Source organism: Neolamprologus multifasciatus, chromosome 22, assembly GCF_963576455.1.
Source record: "Neolamprologus multifasciatus chromosome 22, fNeoMul1.2, whole genome shotgun sequence".
Lineage (NCBI taxonomy): Eukaryota > Metazoa > Chordata > Actinopteri > Cichliformes > Cichlidae > Neolamprologus > Neolamprologus multifasciatus.
This window is the reverse complement of record NC_140459.1, coordinates 1,088,342-1,109,115: the sequence shown is the minus strand read 5'-3', so window position 1 is coordinate 1,109,115 and position 20,774 is coordinate 1,088,342. Positions and strand designations below refer to the sequence as shown.

General features: G+C 42.4%; 1 protein-coding gene across 5 annotated transcripts; it reads left to right on the top strand.

The window, feature by feature from the left end:
* The first annotated feature begins 190 nt into the window (after window positions 1–190).
* On the top strand, window positions 191–18,875 carry LOC146492496 (uncharacterized). Of its 5 annotated transcripts, XR_014871931.1 has the most exons (8): window positions 191–2,946; window positions 3,261–3,533; window positions 5,034–5,306; window positions 6,287–6,346; window positions 6,638–6,757; window positions 7,657–7,722; window positions 8,308–8,392; window positions 8,746–12,360. XR_014871931.1 is itself a non-coding variant. In XM_085148579.1 (7 exons), the coding sequence occupies exons 1-6, from the start codon at window positions 2,883–2,885 to the stop codon at window positions 15,692–15,694; spliced, it is 840 nt and encodes a 279-aa protein (XP_085004705.1). In that variant the 5' UTR covers window positions 191–2,882; the 3' UTR covers window positions 15,695–15,720; window positions 16,083–18,875. The 5 variants fall into 5 exon arrangements, 2 of the variants coding, with proteins under 2 accessions (XP_085004705.1, XP_085004704.1); XR_014871930.1 differs by having other exon boundaries at window positions 7,657–8,392; XM_085148579.1 differs by lacking the exons at window positions 6,287–6,346; window positions 6,638–6,757; window positions 7,657–7,722; window positions 8,308–8,392; window positions 8,746–12,360 and adding exons at window positions 14,984–15,064; window positions 15,297–15,392; window positions 15,642–15,720; window positions 16,083–18,875.
* The last annotated feature ends 1,899 nt before the right edge of the window (window positions 18,876–20,774 follow it).

The following is a 20,774-nucleotide window of genomic DNA, read 5'->3' as shown; positions in this document are numbered from 1 at the left end:
AAACTAATCAAATATATATTTGCTCTAAATTTCCTTATTTATGTCAACTTTCTGTATCCGCTTGAACTGTAGGTCCTTCCCTTTTACGTCGCATATGACAGCACAAGGAAACGCTTCTTTTGGGCAGAGCTACCGCCCACGTCTGCTAGAGAAGCCAAACACAGCACAGGGATGTGTGATTGAATAAATATTGGGCCAATAGGAGGATTCAGAGACTACTATTGGGTTGCCAGGGAGCCTATCGTTGAGAAGAACAAGTGAGGAAGGGCTTTAAAGGTGATTCGGTCCAATCGAATGGTCGTATTTTGATTGACATGTGTAGCAAGCCAGTGAACGCTAGGAATGTCAGGGTTTGACAGACAAGGGGAGCCAATCACGGGTTAGAAGTAGAAAAACAGTTTTGGTGAACTCACGTGGATCCAGGCAGAGAGATGTGATTTCTGCGTTATGTCCAGTTTGTGGACGAATTTAAGAAGAAGCCGGTGTGCACACATAAACAAAACAACCCGCGTGGTAGTAAACGATGCTACCGCGGGGCTGGCATGGGGCTCTCATTTTTAGTTTTGGGGATGAAGCGTGGGAGTCGTTACATAACAGCGGAAGCGGCAGCCTGCAGCCCCTCAGGAGGGTTCTGTTTTTATTAATCACGGGGAGCACACCTGAGGATGGCGCAGGTGCTGCGCGCTGCAGGGGGAAGTTTTAATGAGGAACTCAGAGAGCTGCAGCTGCTTTCCGGTGTACTGCTGTGGCTTTTATGTGGAAGGTGGAGCACAGCGCCTACTAGTGACGCACTCGGAGCGGCACAGCGTCATTTTGAACACAGTGTGAGGCCATAAAGAGCCGCGCATTCATAAAGGCGTCCTTATAAAAGTTTCCAGCTGTAAAATAAAATGGTTTGTAAGCAGACATGTCAGGTGATCACAGGTGTGCTGTGATCTGCTGCAGACAAACAGGAATTTCAAAAACATGTTTTTGCTGCCTGTTCCTGGATTTTCCTGTGAGGGACTGTTTCAAGGTGAAAATGGGACTAAAACACAGAGACTTCCACAGGACCAAGGTCAGTGTGACAGCACAGACCAAACACTCTTAGTTCTTCTATTTTTTGATTTGGTAGTCCACACAGGGGCCAGCACAGGACCACCACTGTGTCTGCAACTGGCATTGTGCTGGCGCAGGTGTGGGCCACATCTGGCAAACCAGACCTGGGTCACCAAAGGGCCGTCATTCGGTATGTGGGCCATGTGTGAGCACATTGTCTGGGCCAGATCCGGGCCATACCAATTTTGCTGTGTGGGTCAATTAGCACCATTACTGGAAGTTAGCAACGGCAAAGCAGCACTAGAAATGTGGACGACGTTTGTGAAGTATGAAAATAAGAGTTATATTAGGGCTAAAGTTATAATGTTGGGATCATCAATTTTTTAAACATTAGTTATTGTTAACTTCACATGTGATGTCATCACATACACAGATATGATAAATGCCTGGAAAAGGCAGCTGTATTATCATTGTGGGTAATTCGACTAACTGGCAGGTGTTTGTTTACTGACACTCTTATTTTTGGGTTTGTTACTTTCAGCTTTTGGTTCTTGTTTCATGTTTGTCCCCTCTGTGTCCACGACATCTACGTGTCATCAGTGTCTCGTCTGTCCGGTCTGTCTGTCATGTCTCCATGTCTGTTTTGATTCAGTTATGACTCAGCCCACCACATGTAATAATAATAATAATAACTTTATTTATAAAGCGCTTTCAGACAAAGTGCTGTACAGCTATTTGAAAATAAAGAGACAAATAAATAAAAGTGATGCATAGTTAAGTTAAAAACACAATAACAAGTTAAAACATAATAACAAGAAACCAAAAAAACTAAAAGGCAAAGAATTAAGACACGTAAGACAGGGTGAACAAGTTTGTCTTCAACTTGGCTTTACAAAGCTCCACAGAGCAGCCTGCCTAATATCATGAGGGAGGCTGTTCCACAAAAAAGGGGCACGAAAAGAAAAACACGTTTTTTTTCTGGCTGTAGGAACCTTTAAAAGGCCAGAGTCCTGAGATCAGAGAGCACGGGGGGGAAGGGTGTAAAAGGTCGGACAGGTATGAAGGTGTCAGTCCGTTTAAAGCCTTGTAGGTGAGCAGCCGGACCTTAAAATCTGCTCGAACCTGACGAGGTGGCCACATACAGGAATAATGTGCTCAAATCATCCTCCTGTAAATATGACTGCGTCTCCCTCGGTTCATTGACTCATCCTCGCTCGTCGGGAAGTTTCAGTCCGTTTCTCACAGTCACTTCAAATTTATTTTCAGTTAGTCACTTACTGCGCCGCCCTCTTAATGTTTTGTATTTGCTTTTTGGTTTTCATCGTCTTTTTCTGATGCGTCTCAGCCGATCTGCTTCCATCAGAAAAAGTCTTCTGTCCAGTGAAACTCTGGACAGTCACGTGCTGTATCAGCCAGCTTGTGTCTGCGGCTCCATACGAGGCTCAGAAACAAAGAAATTTACAGTATTCAAAGTGTTTCACGAGTTGCTGTCACGTTGCTCTGAACCTTTGTTCAAAGTCATGATGATGCTACATGATAACAGCTCAGTCATTCATGACGAGCCTCGCTACGGCGCCGCAGTGACACCTTCTTTCTTCAGTTTTTCCATAAACAGCTTTTTCTAAAAACTCCCTTTGTTACGAATCAGTGGTCAGGGACTAAAAATGGAAGCGTCCTTGGACGTCTTACATGATGAGAAATAGGATTTCACACTGAGCTCTAACAGGAAGTTCATCAGTGCTCATTAACCACAAAAGAAGGCCGGCCTGTACGCAGTCGGCTGAGTTCCTCTTCCAGCAGAGATAAATGCTGCTCAACCTTCTGCTGATGTCCGAGTCGTGACCATGATGAGAGCGAGTATCTGCTGCTGCCTCTTTGCCTTTTTTCTGCGCTGTAACATCACAGCAGGTAAGAACATCTCAGAGTTTCATCCAGATAATCCAGCAGCCGTTTTTTATATATCAGTGTTAACCGGTGTGTTTGTATGTCGATCTAAACATGAAATACATCAGACTTCAAACACATTTGGGAATATTTGAGATATTTGACTGGAAAAGAAAATCTATTAAGCTCAGAGATGTGTTCAGGGTCAAAGCTGAGTTTGGGTTTAACTTCGGGATCACAGTTGTTTTAAAAGCATCATCAAGACAAAGCAAGAGCCAGTGTAGGGACATATATACAGTATATTTAATGTATATGTGTCTTTGTTGTGTGTTTTGCAGGAATCAAACATGAAATAATCAGAAACAAGGAGTCCGTCACCCTGCGCTGTCCTCCCTCTGTGGAGGGTAAGGTGACGTGGAGCAGAGAGAACAGAGGAAGGATAGTTGACATCCTCACCGCTGATGGTAACAGAGAGACGAGACACATCAATGACACACGATTCACAGCATCAGCTGATCAGTGGCTGATCATCCTGAGGCCTGCAGCGTCAGACTCTGGAGCGTACCTGTGTAATAACCAACCAGCGGTGCAGCTGATGGTGATCTCTCCAGGTAACTTCACTTTGTGCTGTTGTTTGTGTCTGTTTTCACAGATCAGGTTCTCACACATACTCTGTGTATACATCACAGTTAGATTCACATGTATAAATATTTCTGTTCTCTCGGATCCTCTAAACTTTAAATCATGAACGAGTGATGAAAAATATCTATTTGTCAAAACTTTATATCCTGTTTTATTCAATTAACAGCTGGTTGTATCTGTTATACACTTTCATGATCGTAGTTGAAAACATTCCACATTTTCTTCCACTCATTAAAGGCCGACACCTCCCACAGAATAATCTGAGGGGCAAATGTCTTCTCCACAAAGTTCCTCCTGAACCGTTTGCTTAACTAAAGAGTTCCTGAAAGCAGCAACTCTGTTTTTCTCTGGGGTCTTTACAGTAATCCAGAGGTCTCCAACCTTTTTTGCGCCACAGACCGGTTTATGCCCGACAATATTTTCACAGACCGGCCTTTAAGGTGTCGCGGATAAATACAACAAAATAAAACTAGTACCGGTACCAAAAAAAGAAGATTTATTCATAACACACGTGAAAATGTCGTGGCACAGTGGCCCGTGGAAATGGGATGGACTCAAGTGTAGTTTCAAACCCGGAGGCCAGAGGTGCGCTGTAACGAAGAGTCTTTATTTACTCAGAGGCTAACAGAAATTTCAGACTAGAATTAAGGAACATAAACGAGACGTCTGAGGCGAGAGAAAATACTGTAACTATGACTAGATGGTGGGGATAACTGGGTGCAGGGACACTGAAACAGAGGAGAGAGCAGTGAGGGGAATCCCACAGAGAGCTGCGAGTGAATCTGAGAATAATACACTGAGCTGTCTTACAAGCTTGCAGGTGGGGGCTGCGTGGAGGAGGGAGGCAGGAGAGACTGGCAGTTCCAAAAAAGGGAGAGATTACCGGCGGCTGCAAACTTGTATCCAGGAGAGCTTGGTAGGGTTTCAGATGCTGACGAGAAAACAGAGGAAATGAGGTTGATATACACGATGAGTCACCAAGGAACAGACGTGAGGCTGAGAACTGACTAAAGCTGGCAGATAATCTGGCGAAGACCAGTTGAGTGCGCAGGTCATAAATACTGCCGGTATGATTGCCATCAGGCGAGGAACAACAAAGACTCCACCCAGTGGGGAGGAGCCCATGCTGTGGAAAACCACCCAGACCATGACAGAAAAGACCCAGGAAACCGAGTAAACGATAAAAACGATAACAAAATAACGCTGAAAACTGATAAAAACCCTGAAAACCAAACATTTCACACCTGAGCCTCAACTCTCACGGCCCGGTACCAAACGACTCACGGACCGGTCCGAGGCCCGGGGGTTGGGGACCGCTGCAGACATCCACAGGATCACAAAGCTGAGTTTGGGTTTAACTTTGGGATCACGGTTGTTTTAAAAGCATCATCAAGACAAAGCAAGAGCCAGTGTAGGGACATATATGCAGTATATTTAATGTATATGTGTCTTTGTTGTGTGTTTTGCAGGAATCAAACATGAAATAATCAGAAACAAGGAGTCCGTCACCCTGCGCTGTCCTCCCTCTGTGGAGGGTAAGGTGACGTGGAGCAGAGAGAACAGAGGAAGGATAGTTGACATCCTCACCGCTGATGGTAACAGAGAGACGAGACACATCAATGACACACGATTCACAGCATCAGCTGATCAGTGGCTGATCATCCTGAGGCCTGCAGCGTCAGACTCTGGAGCGTACCTGTGTAATAACCAACCAGCGGTGCAGCTGACGGTGATCTCTCCAGGTAACTTCACTTTGTGCTGTTGTTTGTGTCTGTTTTCACAGATCAGGTTCTCACACATACTCTGTGTATACATCACAGTTAGATTCACATGCATAAATATTTCTGTTCTCTTGGATCCTCTAAACTTTAAATCATGAACGAGTAATGAAAAATATCTATTTGTGAAAACTTTATATCCTGTTTTATTCAATTAACAGCTGGTTGTATCTGTTATACACTTTCATGATCGTCGTTGAAAACATTCCACATTTTCTTCCACTTATCGAAGGCCGACACCTCCCACAGAATAATCTGAGGGGCAAATGTCTTCTCCACAAAGTTCCTCCTGAACCGTTTGCTTAACTAAAGAGTTCCTGAAAGCAGCATCTCTGTTTTTCTCTGGGGTCTTTACAGTAATCCAGAGGTCTCCAACCTTTTCTGCGCCACGGACCGGTTTATGCCCAACAATATTTTCATGGACCGGCCTTTAAGGTGTCGCGGATAAATACAACAAAATAAAACTAGTACCGGTACCAAAAAAAGAAGATTTATTCATAACACACGTGAAAAGACCCAGGAAAACCGAGTAAACGATCAAAACGATAACAAAATAACGCTGAAAACCAATAAAAACCCTGAAAACTATACATTTCACACCTGAGCCTCAACTCTCGCGGCCCGGTACCAAACGACTCACGGACCGGTACCGAGGCCCGGGGGTTGGGGACCGCTGCAGTCATCCACAGGATCACAGCAGCCTCGTGGGAACGAAGGTTGGCTGAGAGACGAGTGAGTGATGGGGCGGGTATTTGGGGTTTGTTTTTTATTCAGGGGAATCAAACAACACGAGCGCACACCTCCATCACTTTAACGGGTTAAACAACAGTCCTGCACATAGATGGCACATCAGGGGTCAAAGTTGAACCAAGATTAGTTTTTATAACCATGAAAAAGTAACATGAGTGAATTCAGTTAACTTTATTAATCTTATCCTTTTACAGGACAATCAGCTTCTACAGCCTTTCCAGCAAACGCAACATCAGCACCGCCCACAAACTCAGGTATCACTGAAATCAAGTTTCACAGATTATTAAACATAATCAGAGTAACGCGAGTCTCTGCCACCACAACACCAGCTGCTTTATGTCCAGTTCAAATAGATGTCAGAGATCTTAATTTGTTTGATTTGTAACTAAAGCTGTCACACGCTGTAATAATATAGAACAATAAAACCAAAATCTAAAGTTAAGTTATGATGACGTGTACAAGCTCCCACCACCGACGGGATCTCAGCTCTCGACAGTTCATCACTTTTAAAGATGCTTTTATTTTGAATTCCTTTTCCTCTGCAGACCAGCAGCTGCTTCTTGGGTTGATTTATGGAGCAGCCGCTTCATTCATCTGCATCATCATTATCATCATCATCGTTGCATCGGTTTTTTACCCAGCGAGGAGCGAGTCCAACAAACAAGGTGAAGAAAGCCTGACACACACGAACGGCAGAATTTTTAAATCCAGTGATAAACAATTATTTCACATAATGTACTTCTTTAATTCAACTTTATTTATACAGCGCCAAATCACAACAAACTGCTTTATACTGTAAGATCGTACAATAACAGATACAGAGAAAAACCCAACAATCATATGACCCCCTATGAGCAGCACTTTGGCGACAGTGGGAAGGAAAAACTCCCTTTTAACAGGAAGAAACCTCCAGCAGAACCAGGCTCAGGGAGGGGCGGGGCCATCTGCTGTGATTGGTTGGGGTGAGAGAAGGAAGACAGGATAAAGACATGCTGTGGAAGAGAGACAGAGGTTAATAACAGATATGATTCAATACAGAGAGGTCAGTTAATACATAGTGAGTGAGAAAGGTGACTGGAAAGGAAAAATTCAATGCATCATGGGAATCCCCCGGCAGCCTACATCTATTGCAGCATAACTAAGGGAGGATTCAGGGTCACCTGGTCCAGCCCTAACTATATGCTTTAGCAAAAAGGAAAGTTTGAAGCCTAATCTTGAAAGTAGAGATAGTGTCTGTCTCCTGAATCCAAACTGGAAGCTGGTTCCACAGAAGAGGGGCCTGAAAACTGAAGGCTCTCCCTCCCATTCTACTTTTAAATGCTCTAGGAACAACAAGTAGGCCTGCAGAGCGAGAGCGAAGTGCTCTAATAGGGTGATATGGTACTACAAGGTCATTAAGATAAGATGGGGCCTGATTATTTAAGACTGCTGACAGAGAGAATATTATTAACATAGGATATGTAATCAAAACACCTTTTCAAGCTGCAGTGATGAGTCCAGATTCACTCGCTCTCGTCTCTCTTGGAGTCGATCTCTAACATTCAGGTTTTGTTCACTTTGGCAGGAAGTGAAAGAAAAGAGCACGTCTATCATTACATAATAGACGACGTCAGGTTAAAGGCTGAAAATGGTGAGAAATACTTTGCATTACAGTGTTGCTATAGTTCCCACTGAGATGTGGATTTTATTCATTATTTATTATTTTAAAAAGTGATAAATTTAAATGTTTAAGCATTTAAACGAACACAGTTTCCCGTCATCTTAGTCTTTGTTTTTCTTTTATATGCCAGTTTTCCTGACTCGCTCTCTTCCATTTATTTATTAATTGAAATTAATTTATTGAGGCTCCAAAAACATTTATCATTGAGAATTAAAACAGAGAAAGTAGAATAACAGAATAAATAGAAAAGTCACACAGGCTCGACACAGCATGACGACACCGATATTAAACAACATTTTCATGTATTCATAGATATTGTGAATCTGTTAATCACGTGATTCAAATGTAGAAAAGGAAATTTGTGGTGTGAATAAAGTTTCATGATTTTCCGTTTGAGTCATGCAGATGTGTTAAAAACACCGCGTGAAGCATGTGTTTGCTCCTTCCTGTGGCTTTTACGTCAATCTAAACTAAAACAGAACAAACAACTGCTGCAACAAGATAAATGTTCATTTGACTATATTCTGTCTTCAGTCACAGTTTTATATGTTTTAGAAGAAGAAGCTGCACCTGGATGTTAAAAAACAGGCTCAGGTGTGGAAAGTTTATCTGGATCAGCTGCTCCTGGGTCACGTCTCAGGTAACTCAAAAAACCTTAACTGTTTATGTTCTGGTGTTTTATTAGGAATTAATCAATATTTTGTTCCAGTGGCATCTTTTTAGTCGACGATGAAACCGTGTTGAAACGTTACATCACAGCTGATCTGATTTCCTCTAATTAAAGGAAACAAGAGTGTTCAAAGTCAACATAAAGCCCAAATATATCACAACTTCACCAATACAACATAAAAATATCCAATATGATATATAATCACGCTCTACATACACATATATTTTACATATACGTATTTATTTGTATGTAAATATACAAACATTCCTGTTGTTAAATCATGAATGTGAACCATTATTTTCATGTATTTTCTTTGTCCACAGCTCCGTCACAGATCATTACGACCACTGGATAAAGCTTCTGCAAATAACAGCTGCACGGTTCACCTGAGAGATACCTGCAAAAGCATTTTTTAAAGCTGCTGTAAAAAACATAAAATATATATTTAACAACAGTTATATCATACGGAGCCCTGCAGGGGACATGGGAGAAAAAAAAATTAAGACGGACTTCGCAAAAGTTTTTGCGAGATCTCGCAAAAGTTTTAGCCGCATTCTTCGGAGGCCGCCAGCTCGAAGCCGACCGGGAGGTCGAGTCACGATGTGCCGGGAAAGCGGTGTTCCTCCCGGCTGTAGTAGGTCTCGACCTCCTGTTAGCTTCGAGATGGTGGGTGTCAGATCTCCGAAAACGTTTGCAAATATGTGATGTGTTGCAAACCAAGCAGGTATCTGACATTTACACAGCTACATTCACGCCTCAAAATATCTTAAAAGTGTATTTTGTGACCCAGAAAGAGTAATATTACAACTAAGTAGCTGCCGCCATTGTTGGAATTCAACTTTTGTGAGTTTGTTTTGTGAGATCTCACAAAAGTCCGTCTTAATTTTTTTTTCCCATGTCCCCTGCGGGACTCCGTAAATATCAGGCTTTAAATAACAGCTGCATTATTTTGTTTAAATGATCATATCTACAGTGACAGGACTGTGTGAATGATTGTATTTTCTATCAGTAAATCTTCATTTCTTTTAGATTTTATATGTTTAAGTCTTTTGCATGTTTATGACAGTTTTGAACATCTAACTGTTACCTGATAATATAAATCTGAAAATATCCAGTGAGTGTTTTTGAAAGAAAGTTAATTTCTCTACTGACTTTGTGAGTGAGCTGTTTATTTGGCCAAATACCAACATGAAACTGAACAGGAACATTCTCGTAGACGAGAAATAATCCAAACATGAGCATGAACCCTAACCTGAACAGCTGCAACAAAACTCTGCACCCTGACGAGACTCGACGTGGAGAAACAGACGACCCGACACTGAACAGAGGACGACAAAGGACTTAAATACACAGAAGGGTAATGAGGGAAGTGGAAACACGTGGGGAGACACAGCTGACACAAAGGATCAAGACGCCTCAGGGAAATGTAAAACTAAACACACTGAACATGAGCTGTGTCCCAAAACCTCGGCTGCATCCTTCGGAGGACCCGCCTTTGCGCTCTATGTGGGCCGGGTCCTTCAAAGACCGAGAAGGCCGGAAGTGCGAGGCTGTGAAATGGGACAGTCTAGCCCCATCCCATAATTATCGCACATATCTCCTTTCTCTCACATCAAACAGAGCTTCAGTCCTTCAGCCACAGTGTAACAGGCAGCCGTGTCTGGGTGGGGGTGGGCACGTTATACGGCGTCCAGAGGACGGTCTCTGTATTCAACATCACCTCTGGGACGAATTTTAAATGCACACAGACATTGAGGGTTCTCAGGAGGGGACGTGCTGACACCTGCTGTCTGGCAGGAAGCACCACGCCCTCTCATGTTTAAATGTGTGTACTGCAACCTGTGTGTCTCCACGTTGGGTGAGTGTTGAGTTTTTGTATATGTGTGCATGAGGGTGGGAATGCATGTTTGTGTCTGTGTGTTCGTCTATGTGTCAGATCGGGTTTTAGACTCCACCTCTCAGGCTCTCCCAGGTGTGGGGGCCTATCTCCTCCCACCACATTCCCTGCCGGTGCCAGATGCCCTCAACTGTCGGCTGCAGCCCTGCAGGAACGACAACCGTGCATAGAAGCTGGTCAATAAATATGATGAAAAGCATGAACATGTCTTTGGGTCTGCCGTGGTTTGTTTACAGTGGTAATGCCAGGCTTGTAGCTGGTTAAGTGCTGAACTCCATGCCATACCTGTCATCAGTTGCTGTTGCTGAAGTGGCCTTCAGTCTTCCTCTTGTATACTGCCTCGGCCTCTCTGATGCCTCTTTTCAGCTCAGATCTAGCTGTACTGCAGCTGGCTGCTCTACAGTCTTTATGTTTTTGCATCAACTGTCTTTGATGAAGATGCATAAACCTCCTTTGTTCTTACCAAAGTGGCTCTCATGACAGTGGACCGTGCTGCATGCTAACTCAATCGCTGAGTCCGGAGCTAGTATAATAATCCGGAGTAGTATAATGCTACTGTTGGCTGCAGTCTCAGTTCATCTATTTTGTTGGTTATGGAGCTGACGTTGGAGAACAAAATACTCAGAAGCGGTGGCTTAAGTGGTTGTTTCTTTGCTAGCATGGCCGCCCTGCAGCCACGCTTTTGTGTCCTTTGTTTACTTTTCCTCTTGGGTTTGTACGGTGGCCCCTAGAGACAAAGCACGTACAAACTCCAAAACACTTGCAAACTCCAAAACACATGCAAACTCCAAAACACTTGCAAACTCAAAAGCACTTGCAAACCCCAAAACACATGCAAATTCCAAAGCACTTGCAAACTCAAAAACACTTGCAAACCCCAAAACACATGCAAATTCCAAAACACATGCAAACTCCAAAACACTTGCAAACTCCAAAACACTTGAAAACTCCAAAGCACTTGCAAACTCCAAAACACATGCAAATTCCAAAACACATGCAAACTCCAAAACACTTGCAAATTCCAAAACACATGCAAACTCCAAAACACTTGAAAACTCCAAAGCACTTGCAAACTCCAAAACACTTGCAAACTCCAAAACACATGCAAACTCCAAAACACTTGCAAATTCCAAAACACATGCAAACTCCAAAACACTTGCAAACTCCAAAACACATGCAAACTCCAAAACACTTGCAAACTCCAAAACACATGCAAACTCCAAAACACTTGCAAACTCAAAAACACTTGCAAACCCCAAAACACATGCAAATTCCAAAACACATGCAAATTCCAAAACACATGCAAACTCCAAAACACTTGCAAACTCCAAAACACATGCAAACTCCAAAACACTTGCAAACTCCAAAACACTTGCAAACTCCAAAACACTTGCAAACTCCAAAACACATGCAAATTCCAAAACACATGCAAACTCCAAAACACTTGCAAATTCCAAAACACATGCAAACTCCAAAACACTTGCAAACTCCAAAACACATGCAAACTCCAAAACACTTGCAAACTCCAAAACACATGCAAACTCCAAAACACTTGCAAACTCAAAAACACTTGCAAACCCCAAAACACATGCAAATTCCAAAACACAACGGAAGTGCTCCAGGACGCTAGGGGGAGTGTTGAGCTTTTGTTACCTAGTAACTACACAAGCCAGGAAGTACCAATGACCGGATTTGGGGTCTCCAGCCTTAAAGGCCGCATTTTAAGGCCGATTACGTCACAGCGACACGACGAAGGCTGTCCCAATTCAAAGGCTGCTCGAAATGCGGCCCTCAAATGCGTCCTTAATTTCCCTGAATTTTAAGGATGGGTCGGTGTAGCCTTCATGGCCCAACATATCCCAGATTTCATAGCTCGGCTGTGGTGTGGATAATTTTGCTGAAAAAAACGGCGGAACCAGAGCCGCCGAAGAGTAAACTTTCAGAAGTAAGTACTGAATATTATGTCACTTATTTATGCGCAAATGTTTTTATAATGAAGAACATTAAAACATTACTGTTGGCCACATGTCGGGAAAGTTATGTGACATTAGCGATGTTTGTACTATCTTAGTTTTAAAGCCTTTACTTCAAAATATACGCCGTTCAATAGTCGACTTTAATCTTACAGAGAATGTGATGATTTTGTGGATAATTAAAGTCAGTCATTTATCCACAAACACAACAAGCTGAAAGTCAGTGATGCTGCTCGGTTTGCAGTCCTGAATATCACGGCACAAGCAGCATTCACTGCACTGTTAATGTTAGCTCTGTTATATTGCTGCCTCTGTTCGGTGGTGTCGAGCCAAACGGACTTTAACGTGTGTTTGAACGAGCTGACGGTTCACTCGTTAAGCTGAAAGAAAGATGCTTTAATCACAGGAGTCACACATGTGTCCACTGTACCATCTGGGAACTCTTCTTGTTTCGTAATAACACAATACTACTCCTTTTGTGCTGTTTTGTAGCAGTGTGTACACCTGAGACTGTCACCTGTCTGTCTGTCCTGCACTCTCTCTCTGTTTCTTTCTCTCTGATTGTGGAATAAAAGTATGAACATGTGTTTATAAGTTACACTTGTGTTTGAATCCTGCAGCTTATCACACATTTGATTTCCATGTGTGACGACTGCAAGTGTCCAGAGTGAGGACAGACTGAGGGACCCACTGCTGCACATCATCTGTGAGGCTTTGCACCCCTGATGATCCACCAGGACAAACTCAGCAGTGTGTGAGGAAGAGGAGGAGGAAGAGCCAGCAGCAGCTGGCAGATGGAGAGAATAGACAGACTGTTCCCTGTTTGTGAAGGACTGTTAGAAAAGTTTAACATAACTAACTGTCTGTCCTGAATCAGTCTTATTAGGTAATGTTCAAATAATGTTATCATCCAGTGTTTTCAGTGTGGGAGAAAGTACTCAGGGCCTTCAAGTTACACACTATGAAAGGCAGCAACAAGTTTAATGTTCAGAAACATAAAGTATGTATCAGCAGCAGAATGGAGCTAAAAATAAATGTTTGTTTCAGTTCTATGAAGCTTTGAGTATTTTGGATTAGTAGCACTGCTGTGTTTGTTGCATCATATTGCTGTAATTGTTTATATGCTTTATATATTCTGAGGTAAGTTGATCTATAGTGTTACATCATATTCTATAAGGATGTTATGTGTTTGTAGACTTTCTGCCCAGTTTGACCCATTTAACAGAAGTCAGCCTGTTTAAGGCTCTGATATCTATTCTGTGTGACTTAAAGCAGTTATGACATGGTCTGATTTTCTCACCCAATAAAGGAATATTTCATATATCAGTCTACTCTTCATTCTATCAGACACAGTTATCACAGCTCGTACATTTTGTTTTTACACATATATGTAAGCATTGAGCCAAATTTAGTAATGCCAACATATTAAAAGAACAATATTTGTCTCTTATATATAATACACCTATATATGCACTGTCACAGATACTTGAGTGTCTTTGAGTGAAGATTTAAGGTGATAGGAAATATAAATAACTTCAACTTGAATCTGTACTGAGGTTCAGTATTTGACACAGAGTTCATGTTCACTGCTGTAATAGCTAATAATGATTAATATAATAACTATAATATTGGCCATATTATATTTACATTACCAAAGTGATATGACTTTAGTCTCATGAACAACATTAGCTAATTGTTATTTACTAACTAATCTTAAATGACTGTTCAGTACAGAAATGAAGCCCAAAAATCATGTTTTACTGTCCTGTGGTCTCAGCCTCAGATACTTATCAAATCACACAAAGCTCTTGTAGAAACAAACAAACAAATGAACAAAATATGTTTTCCTTCATTTCTGTCAAACAAAGTTGTATGACACATTTCCAGCGGTTAGTATCATGGTTGCTAGGCAACCTGGGGAGCGCGACGGAGACTAGACCGTCCCATACAGACAAACTTGCCGTTTATTTTACAAATCGAGCTCAACACTGCCCCTAGCGTCCTGGAGCACTTCCGTTGTGTTTTGGAATTTGCATGTGCTTTGGAGTTTGCAAGTGCTTTGGAGTTTGTACGTGCTTTGTCTCTAGGGGCCACCGTAGGTTTGCCACTGGGAAGAACCAACCACAGAGACCCTGGAGTTCTTATTATGTCCTCCAGAATGCTGTGGAAGTGGTGACAGTGCGACGTCATATTGTTTGCAAAGTGTAATTCCAGTCCTGACGACTGTGAGTAGATTCCACTCGACATACAGTAGAAAAAAGAACACATCTTCTGAAACTTCACAGGGTGAGAAACAAATGAGATAGTGCGGTGGTTTCATCTACTCTGGTGTAAAGATAGTCGACACTTACAGACCACATTAGCAGCTGATCTCATGCAAGCACTCACGTTTACACAGATCTCTTCACAGACAGGAGTCACAAAGAAAAGGAATATAAATTAAAAATTAGTGCAATTTGTTGCACACTTGGACAAATGACACTTCCAGCTGTGCATGAGTTTAGAGTCGTTTTCTTTACTTGCTCATTTGCTCTGCAACTGCAAATACAAAACACTTCAGTTTAGCGTAGCTGCTCTCTGCGGCTGTCTGTGCACGAAAACACACAAACAGGACCCCAAGCTTTTGAAGGTTTACACCAAACTGTCGTTTCCCGTCTGGCTTGAATTACACCTTTCAACTTTTCCACACAGGAAAGAAAACAACAACGACAGCAACGACAATGAAAACAACAAGAAGACCAAATACAACAATATCTCCTCAGGAAAACCCTGGTATGAACATCGTAAAGAAACAAAGTCAAACCAAAATAACAGCCTTGTTCACAGTGTTGCCTAGTGTTGTGTGTCGTGTGTTGTTGTGTCGTGTGTTGTGTCTTGTTGTGTTGTGTCTTGTTGTGTTGTGTCTTGTTGTGTTGTGTTCCCATACAGCTGAATAACTGTCTGATGTCTGACTGTAGCTGGTGGTGGATGAGGCTCTGATTCCAGATGTTTCTTTGTCTTCCAGCTGCTGATCACCTGAGTCACATGACTGTCCGCACACTGATTGGACTGCTCTGCTTAATCATCATGATCAGCATCACTGCTGTTACCTGGAGGAAAGGTGGACGAGCTCTGTGCTCTCATCATGACTGTTTCAGACTCATTGATGTTTAACACGATTCATCTTTAGTGCAGATGTTTGTGCAGCTGCACATGTGCAGGTTTATGATGATGGACGTCTCTGTGACTGTCAGGCTTTCCCAGTAAACAGCATGAACAATGAACAGAAACAGATGTTTGCAAATCTGCAGCAGAAATGTTCAAATAAAGAATTAAAGCATCATCCATGTTTACTTTGTGTGTTTTGCAGCTGGACAGATGCAGAAACAGAAGCGAGACGCAGCAGCAGAGTCTGATCTCTGATGCTCCATCACACTGGAACAAGTCAGGTACAGCTGACAGCCTGACCTCATGACCTCACAGCACATCATGAAGCAGTCACGATGTGCTCTGTTTGTCAGTGACCCAGCATTTTGAGGTTATTTTGCTCTGGGACAAATGTTACGTTCCAGTGTTTACTGTCAGTGTGTCTCAGTTAGCGTTCAGTGTTTGCTTGTTTCTGTGTCTTTCCTGTTTCCTGTGTAAGTCTGTCTCGTCTCCCTCGTGTTATCATCCTGTCTCTCCTGTCTGTGTTGGGTTCATGGACATTGTCCCAGCCCGTCATGTGTCTCCTCCCGTTGTCTTCAAAGTCAAACGTGTCATGGTGCATGAATTAGTCTGTGTCTTAGTGTTTCCTGTTTTACTTTGACAGAGTCACATCCTGTGTCGTTTTGCTTCCTCTGTGTCGTCAGCTCAGCTCCTTCTTCTTCTCCTCCTCTGCAGCCTTGGAGGAAGCAGCCTTCTCCGTGGGCCACGTCCTCGAAGACGGGAATTGCGATGCTTGTGAAATTGCCTAGCTCTATGATCTGCTGGAAACGTGTCGTACAGCTTTGTTTGAAGGAGAAAATGTTTTTGTTCATTTGTTTGTTTCTACACGAGCTCTGTGTGATCAGCTGAGTATCTGAGGCTGAGACCACAGGACTGTCAAACATGACTGTTGGGCTTCACTTCTGGACTGAACAGTCATTTAAGATCAGCTAGTAAATAACAATTAGCTGATGTTGTTCATGAGACTACAGTCAGTGTAAATATAATATGGCCAATATTAAAGTTTTATATTAATCATCATTAGTTATTACAGCAGTGAGTTTGAACTCTGTGTCAAACACTGAGCTTCAGTAAAGGTTCAAGTTGCTGTTCTTTATATTATCACCTTAACTTTTCATGCAAAGACAAGTATCTGTTACAGTGTAAATGTAGATGTGTTATATATGTTACGAACTTGCATTTCATGTGTTTGTTTTGTGCAAACACATGAAATGCATCTGTTCACGTTAATTCAGCTGTGCCAGGGCCCTGCTCTGATTGGTGCGTGGATATACAGCCCCGACGTGACTGGTTCAAGCTGGAGGACCCGCCCATTAAAAGGAGGCTGGAGTGGCGTGGCGGGAGACGTTCTCACGTCTCTCCTCACGACCCAGCAGTGTGGCAGCCGCGGCTGCAGTGCTGTTTGACAGCTGTGGAGTGGAGTGGGTAGGGGTGAGCTGACGTTTCTTTTTTTCTGTTTTCTCCTGTTTTGAATGAGTTAAATTCCTTTATTGGGTGAGAAAATCAGACCATGTGATGGTTCTGGTGGTGATGGGCAGATGAAGCTTTCTGAAGCTTGTGTTGAAAAACGGTTCATTACTCGAAGCTTCTCAACACAGTCCTCTCTGGTGACACCTGGTGGCCAAAAAGATGAAGAGCAGCTTGAATCCACAAAATAAAACCAACTGCTTCATAATGATTGCCCACAGAGCGGTGTCCTGACTGATATTGGGCCGCCGCTGTGTTGCTTTGAACGTGTATTTTTGGGGTTAAAAAATGTGTTTTATTTGTTTAATAAATAATTTTGACCAGTAAACTCTCCTTGTTCAAACATGCACCATGGTGTGGTCTTTCTTTGCTTGTGACTTCTTGATGTTGGTAAATACAATAATTGAAAAAATACCACGTTACATATAATATACATATAATAATGTACAACACATTATGGAGCATGCTTCTGCTGTGAGGTCCTGCCTCCATGTACTTATGCAATTAATCCCCGGACGGGTGTATTTATAAATAATATTGTATTAGGGACATTTTTCCTATACATATTTGTGACCTGGGGGTAGAATTGATTGTGAACTGGAAAATGCTTATGAACTTGTAAATTAAAAACATGATGCATTTAAGATAATTTCTCCTGCATTAAGGAAAATCCCTTCACATGGCACAGAGGAGGCTGGAGTGCAGAGAAACTGGTAGAGATGCAGTTATACAGTCTTTAATTAATTAAATTGCTGCACATTTGGCAGACTAACAGTTTAACATTGATTAAAAATTTAATATATGTTTTTATAACATTACATGTAAAGAGGCAAATGGAAGTTTTTCTAAAGTTATTTAATGATATTTATATTAATAAAAGCAGATTTTTGACATTTTAAGTTTTTCCCGTTTTCAGATAAAATAAACGCACAAAACAAAAGCAAACAACAAGAACACAAAGCTGGAAAACCCTCCCGATTGACCAAAATCAACTGAAAATCCTCCCACACAACAGAACCTCCTCTCTTCCTCGCTGGCTCCAAATCTCTCAGTGGAAATATCAGTGGTTCGCTGTCTGTCACCATCAAAACTCCACAAATCCCGTGAATGATTCGCTTCCTTATAAACCATTGAATCAGACACTGAAGCAGTTAGGCTCTAAACGAAGCTTCGGACGTCACTGATCACGTGACTCTGGCCAAACGAATTAAGCTTCGACACAGCGCTTCTGAAGCAGTGTGTTCATTTTTATTGACACACGCACCGAAGCGTCAGCTTCAAGCGAGCCATCACTAGGTTCTGGGTCATTGTTGGGTTGTGTTCTTCTTGTGTTTTTGTATTTGTCTCATGGTTGTTCAGTGTAGTTTATTAGATTCCCCCTGTGTGTATCTGTGAGTTACCATGCCTCGTTTCTCTTCCTGTCTTTTATTCTATATTTTCCCAGCCTGTTATGTCTGTGCTCTTCCTCTCTGGTCTGCGTCTCTGTGCTTCCTGTTTTATTTTGATAGTCACTTGTCAGTGTGCGTCACGTTGTGTTTCCTCCTGCTCTGTCTCGTTAAGATTATCAGTATCAGCTGTGTTCCCTGTGTGCTCCAGCGTCCCTCGTTATCCTTCGGTGTATCTATGTCTGTGTCTCCTTGTAAGTCAGCTTTAGTATTTCCCAGTTTAGTTTGGCCCTTTTTGACATTCTGTAAATAAAGTTGTATTTCCAATTCCTGCCTGCACACAGCTAGTTCAAGACATACCATAGCTGTGTCCCAATTCAGGGTCTGCACGCTTGAAGTACGCGTACTACGTACGGTGCGTACTATAAGTACCAGAAGTGCGGAAGTGAGAGGCTTGTGAAATGGGACGGTCTAGCCTTCGTCGCGCTGTTCAGGTTGCCTAGCAACCATGATACTAACCGCGAGAAACGTTTCATACAGCTTTGTTTGACAGAAATGAAGGAGAAAATTGTTTTGTTGGTCAATCATTTTTGTCATGACATCACTGTGATTAGTTGAGTATCTGAGGCTGAGACCACAGGACTGTAAAACATGATTCAAGGGCTTCAAGATTAGTTAGTAAATAACAATTAGCTCATGTTGTTCATGAGACTAAAATCATCTCACTGTGTAATGTAAATATAATATGGCCAATATTATAGTTATTGTCAGATTATATATATATATATATATATATATATATATATATATATATATATATATACTTTTTTTTTGTAGTTTATTGCACTTTTTTGCAATTTATGTAATTACTATGCACTTAATGCAAACATATTATTAAAATCTGGGCTGTAATGGTTGTATTGATGTATAGCAACTTGAAATGCTCCCAAAAATGGCTCCACAGCATGTAAAAATATAATATAAGCTCTGGCGGACTTGGTTCTATGGTAGGTCTTAAAGGGTTAACCTCACTCACGCCTCAAGTGTCTGTGTTTAGCTCCTCCTCCTCTCTCGTGACAATGTCTGTAATGCTTCTGTGAAAAAAAAAATTCCTAAGTTTATTTTCTCTGTATAACATTTGTCCAAATGACCTTAAAGAATCTCTACATGTCGATATGTTGCCAGTACAAACAACGCTGAAAGAAGCTGCAGTTCCTCCAGTTTCCACCGGAGGCTCTCTGCAGAGGTGAGTCGCTCCCCACAGACTGCATGTTACAGTTATTACTGTTACTCAAACATACGTCTGGTTCTGGTTGGTGCACAGAAAGGCCCGGCCTGGTGGTGAGGTCGAACTGAGGACCTTGTTGTTGTGAGGCAACAGCGCTAACAACCAGCCAGATGTTAATGAAAGTGGCTCCTCCTTTCTTTTCTTTCCTCTCACGCTCCAGCCAATCACAGCTGACGGCAGTCCCACCCTGAGCCTGGTTCTGTTGGACGCCTCTTCCTGTTAACAGCTCATTCATCTTCCACACTGTTTGAATGTTGGGGTTCCTCTGGATTATTGTCGGCTAAAATGAAACCTTTTAACCTGATAATCACTGAGAAACCTGAATTCTGACATTTTTAAACTGTCTGCAGCTCGTTATACTCCCTCAGTGCTTCTTCACTGGCTTTACCTCCACAAATAAAGGAATCAGTTGTATAACTGCAGCAGTAACTGCATCACAAATCATTTGATGAACAAAAAAAGAATAAGAGTCCAAAACTCTACGTCGGTGCTGCTTTTAGCTGCTGATAGCTGATTGGTAGGAAGTGAGACAGACAGAGGTTAGAAATCAGCTGTGGAGGAATTATGTGAATTACTTCCTGTCAGCCTCTCAGTTTCCACTGATCATAGATCAGCAGCTGTCAGTGTGTTTGCCGTGGACTCGCTCTCCCACAGAGGGAGGAGCATCGAGGTGGACAGACTGACACTGATAAACCCCTAACCCTTAGCTACGTGAGATATAGATGCTCATGTATCTGCGACACCTGCAGGTCTCTGTGTTGAGACTAAGATAGACGACGGTGACGCTGCTCTTTTCTCACTTCCTCTGTGCAGCAGCTGCCGTTCGCTTTCAGTTTCAGTCAGAAGTAAACTTTGACCAAAGGGACAAACTGGGAACAACTCCATGGACTGTGTCCTGCATCCTCCACGGCACTAACCAGGCTCTGCAGTGGTGGGCGGGGCCTCGGGGCATCCAGCAGGACCTGTTCTCCACCTGCGATCAGTGCATTAACCCCCTGCTGTAAACGCTTCCACGCTGGCTTCACGTTTCCATTGTAATCTTATGTCCGTGTTTCATATCCAGTCTGTGTTTCCTGGGCCAGGCTGTGAGGAGTCACTCGAGTTTCTCCTGTGCAGGAAACAGGTGATCAGACGGGCTAACGAGCCGTGTGGTGAT